This window comes from Trachinotus anak, unplaced genomic scaffold, assembly GCF_046630095.1.
Source record: "Trachinotus anak isolate AG129_WGS33_773 ecotype Australia unplaced genomic scaffold, CSIRO_AGI_Tana_v1 ptg000009l, whole genome shotgun sequence".
Taxonomy (NCBI): Eukaryota; Metazoa; Chordata; class Actinopteri; order Carangiformes; family Carangidae; genus Trachinotus; species Trachinotus anak.
In genome coordinates this window covers 840,360-849,915 of record NW_027273860.1, presented here as the reverse complement: position 1 = coordinate 849,915, position 9,556 = coordinate 840,360, and the positions used below count along the sequence as shown (strand labels likewise).

Genomic DNA, 9,556 nt, shown 5'->3' with positions numbered 1-9,556 from the left:
CCAGTTAAAATCGAGTCTGACTCAGTACTTACAGCTTCAGTTGCTCCTCCCCTCTGCATGCACAGGTGTGTGTGTGTGTGTGTGTGTGTGTGTGTGTGTGTTGTATATTTGAAGTCTTGATATCCATTGATATTACCCATCTCAGTGTAGTTGTGTAGTTTTACATCTTCTCTCTGGAGCTCTAGTAATAACAGGTCAGTCAGCCAATCAGAGGAGAGGATCTGAACAAGGACATACACATTAAAGGGGGCGGTGTTTAGCTCAGTGGGTAGCGCACCCGCCCCATGTGTTGAGGCTGTAGCCCTCGCTCCGGGCGTCCCTTTCCTGCGTGTCGTTCCCCCTCTCTCTGCCTCCCGGTTTCCTGTCTCTCTCGACTGCCCTATCAATAAAGGCCAAAAAAAAAAGAAAGACATTAAATATTTATTTTACAAAAGAGAAAATATTTTTTCATCCAGATGTTGAGAGGAGTCTTTGAGGACTCCAGAAACATCTTCAGCGTAGAAGGAAGTGTTGATGAGGAGGTTTCTGGGTTTTTGAAGGGAAGTGTTTTTTTAAAATTATTTTTACATTGTAGTATTGCTACTCTCACATAAGAAAAATACTTTTTGATAATTCAGTTTTTAAATTTCTTCATGACTTTATTATAGCAATGAAGAGTATGACATCAAATTCAAACTCTCCTTTGAGAGAGAGAGAGAGAGAGAGAGAGAGAGAGAGAGAGAGAGTCCTGGCTTGTTTACAGGAAAATAATGGAGAGAGACATTAAAAGAGAAATACAAGTAAAAATAAAAGTGTAAAAATATCTTATGTGGTATTTCTGTGGCCTTTTAAATGCTTTAAATTAATATTTTTCAAACATACCAGGGATTTATTCTTCAGAAAACCTGGTGCTCAGCCAGTGAAACCGATGACACGGTCATAAATGAGGCAGCGTCTGGCCTCCTCACTTTTACTTTGAAAACCGGGACCCGGAAGCGTTATCGCGGTGGTTGTAGCTTGATGCTAACAGGTGGGGAAGATGTCGGCCTCTGTCGGAGCGTTAAACTGCCGTCTGTCGGCTCTCTGTCCGCCTGGTTTCACCTCACCGCTCCGGGGGAATCCTCCGCTGAGATTTCCCGCCGGCGGAGGGCGGACGTCACACTCACAGACAGGTACCGAGCCGGCGCTGAGGTTAGCCGGCTAACGTTAGCAGTAAAGCTGCAGGTACCGCCACCGATAACACACCTGGCCCGGGTCAGACTTTGTCCTCAGCCTCACTGTGGAGACAGGACTCGGATTTCTCACCAACTTAAATACCTGATCCAGGTGTGTCAAGTTAATGTGACGGTTCAGGTCACATCCGTGGAAAATAAGAGTTTAATCATTAAACCGAACAGACCAGCAGCTTCATAAAACCACAGCTCGCCGTGTGTTGGTCACCATGTTGTTACCGGTGTGTTTTCTACAGACATTAAAATGTGTGAGTTAAAACGATAAAAACAAGCCAGTAGCCTGAGGATGTGCTCAAAAAGTTAGATTTATTAACAATAGTTTTACAAACAGAGGAAAAATTAAATAAATTAAAAAGAACTTAACCAATAACAACTAAAAACACTGCAGCTGAGAAATGACTGGAAACATTTGACTGAAATATTTATGATATAACACAAGACTGTGATGATGTGGGCGAACAGGGTCTAGGAAGAAGGGAATGGAGCAGCCTTTTCACAATTATCCTACAGAAAAACAACTGGCAGCTACTTATTTATCATTCGCGAGGACTAACTTTAGCCTGAAGTGATCTTAAATTCAACATTTTTTGACTTTTGCTTAAATGAAAAACTGACTGTGACAACACGTTCTCAGTTTTCTGGTAGTTTATACATAAAATAGTTCAATGAATGGACAAAATAACACGTCTCTGCCTCCCAAAGGATGAACTTTATATATATGATATGTGATGTCACTGTAAAAAGATCAGTCGACTCCTGTCATCTCACTGTTCATGTGATTCATTGTCTATATTTCATCAGGAGGAAACCTTCGACCACTGGAGGGCGTCAGGGTCTTAGACTTGACGAGGTAATATTCAGCCGAGTCACTGGGTTTTCTGGTCCCCTCTTCTCCAGGGTGAGAGATAAAGTCTTGATCCAAATGTTTGCAGGGTTCTGGCTGGTCCCTTCGCCACCATGATCCTGGGTGATCTGGGAGCTGAAGTGATCAAGGTGGAGAGACCAGGTGAGTCTTTGTGCCTTCCTTCCTTCCTTCCTCACTTCATCCCACTCCCTACAGAGTGTGAGTGATGGATTGTGGGAAGTGTGATGGGTTCTGTGTGTTTTGTTTGACAGGTGCAGGTGATGACACCAGAGCCTGGGGCCCTCCATTCGTCGGCTCAGAGAGCGCCTATTTCCTCAGCGTCAACAGAAACAAAAAAGTAAATCAGGACATTTTAAACCTCCTGCAGATTTTCTGTTCAACACACACTCACAGCAACAAAGGAATCCTCAGCACTGCTATAAACTCTAAAAGTTATGCTGTAAATACACCATGTGTAAGGTTCTGTCATCACAGCTGTGGTTTTGGTTCATTTACATCCTACATTCATTCACACAATCCACTCATCACTGTCACTTGAACGCATCAACAAACTTTATAAGAGGAGGAGAGTCTGAACCTCTTCAGCTTATTCTACACATTTCCCTGATGCTCTCTGATTGGTTGGCTTGTAGTGATTGGCCGTAGCCACAGACTTATTGTGAGAGTTTGGTTTTAAAGTTGTGACACAGATTTATTGATGAATCTCTGAGTGTCAGGACACATAAAACCCTCTGTATGGTTTTTTAACATCCTGTCAGTGAACGCAGCATCAGCCTTAATAAAGAGCCTGTCGGTGAATTGTCTGGTTTTCAGAGTATTGCCGTGGACCTGAAGCATCCCCGAGGAGCAGAGGTCATCCAGGAGGTACGACACACCAGCAGCAGTAAATTCTGGTTTGACATTTTCAACACTAACACCAATGAAACATCTGACTGTCTGATACCTGACTTCAAGAAATATGAAAACTCTTCTCTTCATTTAATAAAGTTGTCAAATACAAGAATTTACCTGAAACTGGACAAACAACGATTAAAACCAGGACATATCAGCTCTGAGCAGATGTTTGATGTCAGCTTTCAGCACGCGACACTTTTCAGTTCTTTGTGCTATCGACACGTTTCAGCGTCTGATTAACCATCACTGACACAAACATCCTTCAGCAGGAGCAGGCGTCACATGAACACAAATACTGTCGTGCTGTTCGTCCATTATGTCAACGTGTGTGTGTGTGTGTGTGTGTGTGTCTCAGCTTACAGGAGTGTGTGACGTACTGGTAGAGAACTACCTGCCAGGGAAGCTACATCAGCTGGGTTTAGGATACGAGCAGCTGAGCAGAGTGAACCCACGGCTGATCTACTGCTCCATATCAGGTACTGACTGATAGACTGGGCCTGTCTGAGTACAGGGACGGGCTGTTGTCTCACTGTTTGCTGCCGCCACGAAGGCAACCAGCGCTTACAGGCTGATCTGGTCTGAGAAGAGTTTGCTGATATGAGCTGCATCACTATCATGGTTTGGAAAGTAAAGAGAAGCCCGGTCTTCACTGGCAGGGTCTGATGTGAAGGTTTACAGTCGTGGATGAGAGGAACTGCCAGCTGATGTTCATCTCCTCCCACTGACCTGTGTTTTCAGGTTTGTTTAAAGGCCCATTACAGTTAACAGGTGGCGTGGTGCGGTCCTCAGCGGGAGGTGGCTCTGCTGGCAGCTGGATAATCTGGACCGGCTGCACAGAGTCACACAGAAACAGGGGAACGTGGTTTAATGGGAACGTTGACTAATGGGCAGAAACTGCCGGCCGTACCGGTCGACTCACACCGGATTGGATCCATATGAGAGACGGGCGGAGTCGGTGTTGGTTTTATTACAGCCGACTCAACGTTTATTGATAATGAGCAGTTTTATTGACATGAGTGAGCAGTGACTCAAGTTTGGCTTCACAGACAGAAAACTGGTTCGTCAGAAACCTCATGACTGAGCCTGAATGTTTTACTCACTGTGGAGCCTTCAGTGGTCATTGTCACGTATTGCACATCATGGTGCATTCAAGGACACTAACGTGTCAGAAGCCCGACCTCCTCCTCTGCAGTCAGAAAGTCAAAACTGAGTGTTGTCGGTCCTGTGCTGATTGATTTGGGATCCAGTCTCAGTGCTGCAGTTCTCACTCTGAACCACTAGATGTCGCAGGACTCCACAGTAAAGACAGACTGAGGGCTCCTGCTCCTCCCTTCTCCCTCTCTGCTCCTCCCTGCTCCCTCTCTGCTCCCTGCCTGCTCCTCCCTGCTCCCTCCCTGCTCCCTCTCTGCTCCTTCCCTGCTCCTCCCTGCTCCTCTCTGCTCCCTCTCTGCTCCCTCCCTGCTCCCTCTCTGCTCCTTCCCTGCTCCTCCCTGCTCCCTCTCTGCTCCTCCCTGCTCGTCTCTGCTCCTCCCTGCTCCTCCCTTCTCCCTCTCTGCTCCTCTCTGCTCCTCCCTGCTCGTCTCTGCTCCCTCTCTGCTCCTCCCTGCTCGTCTCTGCTCCTCTCTTCTCCCTCTCTGCTCCTCCCTGCTCCTCCCTGCTCCTCTCTGCTCCTCTGCACAGGAGGCACATTAGACCATTTATTGAGCTTCTCACTGTTTCATGTTGGAGTCACTGAGCCTCAGAAACACCTTTACCAGCTTTTCACTGTAAGGCCTCTGTGGTCTGTACTGAAGCGTGTTCTTTGTGTTTTTATGGGGTTTGTAGTTTTGTAGCAGAACTTCCTCATTTCCTCCAGAATCTGCACAAAACCCATCTCTGTTTTTGTCTCCACGCCGGTGACGGTCGGGACCAGACCATTGTATTTAAGGTTGTCTGTCACATTCTTGTGAATGTGACATTTCAGTAACAACTTGAGAGAATTTGTTTAGATTTTCCACAAACCTTCATTTGGACTCAAGAATGAAGAAATTAGAATCTGGTGGTCAAAGGTCAAAGGTCACTGCGACCTCACAAAACATGTTTTTGGCCATAGCTCACAAATTCATACACGAAATATGACAGAATTGAATTCAAGTATTTATGAGGATAAAAGAAAGTGATGACATTTTCTATCCAAAAGGTCAAAGGTCAACTTCACTCTGACATCTTAATGTTCTGTAAAAACACTCATGGAAACAACCACTACAGAGGTGGTGACTGTAGTTTTGAGCTCGTTTCCCTCCATCACTTTAGTGCTGCTCACTTTGCTTCGTTGGTGTGAATGATGATGACCCCCCCCCCAGCTGGTTTATGTACTTTATAACATTTGACATTTGTTGTTAATGTTGTTTAGAGCAACACAAATGAGACCACACACCCCCATCAATAAGATTTTGACTTTCACATGTTTTATTACACAAACTGTTTCAACCCTTGACCAAATATTCATACACTCTCTCATCGTGTTACTTATTGAGGAACCTCCTCGAACCACTGGTTTAGTTCTGAGTTTAATATCTAAGACCAAAATCAGTGTTTAAATGTTTCCACATGAGTTTAAAAAATGATGGAACCAGTAAAACGAATGTAAATGAAAATATATTTTGAAGTCTGTTCCTGCAGAGCAATAAAATGTTATTTTAGATAAAGGAAACATTACAAGGGATTTTTTTTAAAGCTTTTAAACTTTGTACGTTCCATCTTTATATCACCTTTTCCTTCTTGAACCCACCTCTCTTTTTACCTTTCTCTCTGTCCTGTCTTTACTCTTCCTCCTTTCCCTTTGTGTCTTCTCTCCCCACTTTTGTCTCTCTACTGCAGCTTTATCACTCCCACATTTTTGTCCCCCCCTCCTCCTCCCATCCTTTAGGAAAAAACTACATTACCCAGGAGGCCTCATTAAGCTGCAGCAGCTGGATGCAGTGGGCAGATTTACAGCCTGGTTTCATCCTGAGCAGGACGCTTCATAGATTCATGTCCTGATCCCCAAAACTGTAATGACAGAAAAAGGTTGTTTCTGCAGCAGAGTGTTTGTTAATGGACCAGAACCTGGGTCTGCTGCAGGTTTTGCGTTGGTGTCAATTACAGCAGGTTGGTCAGAGTCTGCTTCCTGTTCCTGGTCTTCATTTTCCAAACCATCCACCAGCTTTTAGATTGATTTCCTTCAGTCCAGACAGCTGTTGGTTTTATTTTATTTCTATGAGAATCTCATTCTCTGTGTGTGTGTGTGTGTGTGTGTGTGTGTAATGTTTTCCAGTCATTTTCAAATGAATGTTTTTTCCTTGGAAAATCCAGGCTGTCTCATTGTAAATGAAGGTGAATGCTGCAGATGATCATGTGACCTGGTGGTCGCTGTAATTCTCTGCTGTTATCTGACCTGAGATCGTCTCTGCTGCAGTGGCAGGGAAGGAAAACCTGTCGCCTGCAGACATTTCAGTGAGTTGTCTCAGTGATTCGGAGGAGTTTCCCTCACTTCCCTCCTCCCTCTGAGGTTGGAGGAGTAATCACCAAACAGGATAACCTCACTCGTTCCAGCACCAGTTACTCAGGTGGAGATTTAACAAGTTAAATGAACCGTCTGCCATCTGATGACAGCTGCTGCAACACGGAGTGTAGATATATTGAGGCATTGGGATGTCACAGGGTGAACCAAATATAACTAATCAAATATGTGAATAACTGGAAGAGCAGCTGTAAACAAAGACAGGTGGAGTCAGTCTGAGCTCTACCTGCCTCCAACCTCCCTCTGAGGTTGGAGGAGTAATCACCAAACAGGATAACCTCACTCGTTCCAGCACCAGTTACTCAGGTGGAGATTTAACAAGTTAAATGAACCGTCTGCCATCTGATGACAGCTGCTGCAACACGGAGTGTAGATATATTGAGGCATTGGGATGTCACAGGGTGAACCAAATATAACTAATCAAATATGTGAATAACTGGAAGAGCAGCTGTAAACAAAGACAGGTGGAGTCAGTCTGAGCTCTACCTGCCTCTTTCTACCTGCGTGTTTCTGTTGGAAGTGAAGGTAAGAAAGGAAGCAGAGGGGAGAGCGTCCTCTGTCTTCTGCACTTGATGCTCCACTGTGATGAACCACACAGTCACTCACACAGATTCAAACAGCTGGATGGAAACATGCTGTACAGTTGGTTTAGATGGAGAAAAATATGATTTTGTAGTTTGTTGGAACAAGTGTCTGATTTGTTGGAGTGTAAACAGACTGATCTCCTTCACTCCACCTCCTCCTCCACCTTCTGTATTTTATATCCCAGCAGTCAACTGTCCTCAGGGTTCAGAGCTGTGCAGATTCATCCTGTCAGTGGGGTGGTTATCATTTTCAAAAGCATTTATGGGAATGGTTTTGTTGATATGAAATGACCACAGTCTGGACTCTTTAGGAAATCAATCTGGTTGTTTAGTCAGAGCAGCAGACTCAACAAACAGCTGGAATGTGGTTTTCCTGGAAGAGGAGACGCTGAAAGGCCAACGGTTTGGTTCCCCGCTGCGTTTCCTCTCCGGTCAGAGAGAAACCAGCCCACTGGCACAGAGGCAATAACCTGTGTGTGTGTGTGTGTGTGTGTGTGTGTGTGTGTGTGTGTGTGTGTGTGTGTGTAGGTTATGGACAGACCGGTCCTCAGTCTCAGAGTCCTGGCTACGACTCCATCGCCTCGGCTGTGTCAGGGATGATGCACATCACAGGGCCCGAGGTCAGACTCTATACTCCTCTTTATTCTTAGCTCTGTTTATTACAGTGGCCCCTAAAGGACAAAACACATACAAGACTGTAGCAGAAAGCACTCTAGATCTAGAAATGCAACAAAATCAACAACACAGATAACGTAGAGTAAACACATGCAGCAGGAAACAATACACAGAGTCCAGACCTCTCAGGTGATCACGTCTGAGCAAACTCCAAACTGCAGCTTTCTGTTGACCAGTCACCAGGTCTGTAGTTACTCTACCATAATGCAGTGTTTCTGTTGGCAGGACGGCGAGCCAGTGCGTCCAGGTGTCGCTATGACAGACCTGGCAACAGGGCTGTACACACACGGAGCTGTCATGGCCGCCCTGCTGCAACGACACAAGACAGGGAGAGGAGTTCACATCGACTGCAACCTACTGTCCTCACAGGTAACAGCTGAGTGTGTGTGTGTTACCTGTAGGGAACGTTCTTTACCTGTTCGGCAGCAGCTGAATTTATTAACTTACTCTCTTTAAACCCTTCAAAACTCATGTAATTAAACTGAGAACAGCTGCAACAACCAGTGACATCAGCTCATCACTTTAACCAATTCTCGTGTCCTGAAACTGGGCAGACTATGCTCAACAACACGAGAAAATATAAATCATGTCGCATTTACAATGTGATCATAATATTTATAATTTACTGATAAAGATTTTCAGTTGTGAGTACTAATGTGAATTAATGATGTACAGTCAATTGAACTGCGTGGATCCGACCAATCAGAGTGACATCATCGTCCTCCTAATGTCTGTCAGGAATTTTATTTGAATTAAAAAAATTCAAAATAGTTTTAAAATAATCTTGTCTGAGTAACAGTCCAAGCCTCCAAGAATACTCAGTTTACAATAATATTGAGCAGAGAAAGGCAGAAAACAACAAATGGAAGTTTTGTTTAAAAAGTTTTTTACACAATTAACCTCACAAAGGCTGAAGTTCCACTTTGTATTTGAAATCTCACCTAATTAGGACACAGTGTTGTTACTGCCGGTACATGTGCCAGTTTGCAGTGCTGTGTTCAGGTGCGGTCGGTAAATCTCACTGCTGATGCTGCCTGTCTAATGAATGTGGTGTTTCTGACGGGAGAGATAAGCAGAAGTGTCGCCTGCTGTAGTGACTGTGTGTCTGAAGCTGAACTAATAATGAATCCTGAGAAGTTGCAGGTTTTAAACAAGCTGTTGATTTATGCTGAAAAGTCTGAACAGTTTAAACAAAGTGATCAATATTTCTCTGAGTGTTTTCACTGTGTAAACAAATCAAACGATCTGTGATCCTAAAACTGTCTGGGACTTGGAGACGGATGCGACCACGCGTCACTCTGGGCTCTGAAGCGTTCAAGACACCCAGGGTGCGTTTGATTTGTCGTGTGAGGACGATCTGCTTGTGTGACAGTGTTGCTTTTAACAGCTTGTTTTATGTTTTATATATTGTCATTTTTCAGCTCTTTCCCTGGGAAAGATGCTCTGACATGACTCAGTTCAGCTCATTTCAAAGCTTTATGGTCCTCCAGAGAGAAATTTAGTTTACAGATGGAGTTTAGAATAAAAATACAGAAAAATCCTTTTCCTGCTGAAGAATTGTGGGTAAGGCAGGGACAGGTTTTTGAGGAAGAGTGTTCACTATTAATGTAACAGGAGATGAAGATGTTTTTCCTCTTCGGAAGAAGAAACAGAAAACTCTTTGATCTTATTCTTTTTCCAGCTCGTCCTCCTCCTCTCTCTGACAGTGATACCTGTATGATGTGTAAATCTGCTCCGTGTGATTTCCACATTTTCAGCTTTTTTCTCTTTTACTCTGCTTCCCACC

At 44.3% G+C, this 9,556-nt stretch overlaps 1 protein-coding gene across 6 annotated transcripts in view; it reads left to right on the top strand.

The window, feature by feature from the left end:
• Positions 1-898: 898 nt before the first annotated feature.
• sugct (succinyl-CoA:glutarate-CoA transferase) overlaps positions 899-9,556 on the top strand; it is a 58,866-nt gene continuing 50,208 nt past the window's right edge. The window contains exons 1-8 of one of the 6 annotated variants that reach the window (XM_071484273.1): positions 899-1,151; positions 2,013-2,061; positions 2,144-2,217; positions 2,328-2,413; positions 2,890-2,940; positions 3,326-3,446; positions 7,624-7,715; positions 7,996-8,139. In XM_071484273.1, the coding sequence (XP_071340374.1) occupies positions 1,019-1,151; positions 2,013-2,061; positions 2,144-2,217; positions 2,328-2,413; positions 2,890-2,940; positions 3,326-3,446; positions 7,624-7,715; positions 7,996-8,139 (750 nt within the window). In that variant the 5' untranslated portion in view covers positions 899-1,018. Of the gene's footprint in view, positions 1,460-2,012; positions 2,062-2,143; positions 2,218-2,327; positions 2,414-2,889; positions 2,941-3,325; positions 3,447-7,623; positions 7,716-7,995; positions 8,140-9,556 lie in introns of all 6 variants that reach the window. The other 5 variants (XM_071484274.1, XM_071484272.1, XM_071484275.1 and 2 more) reach the window with 5 other exon arrangements.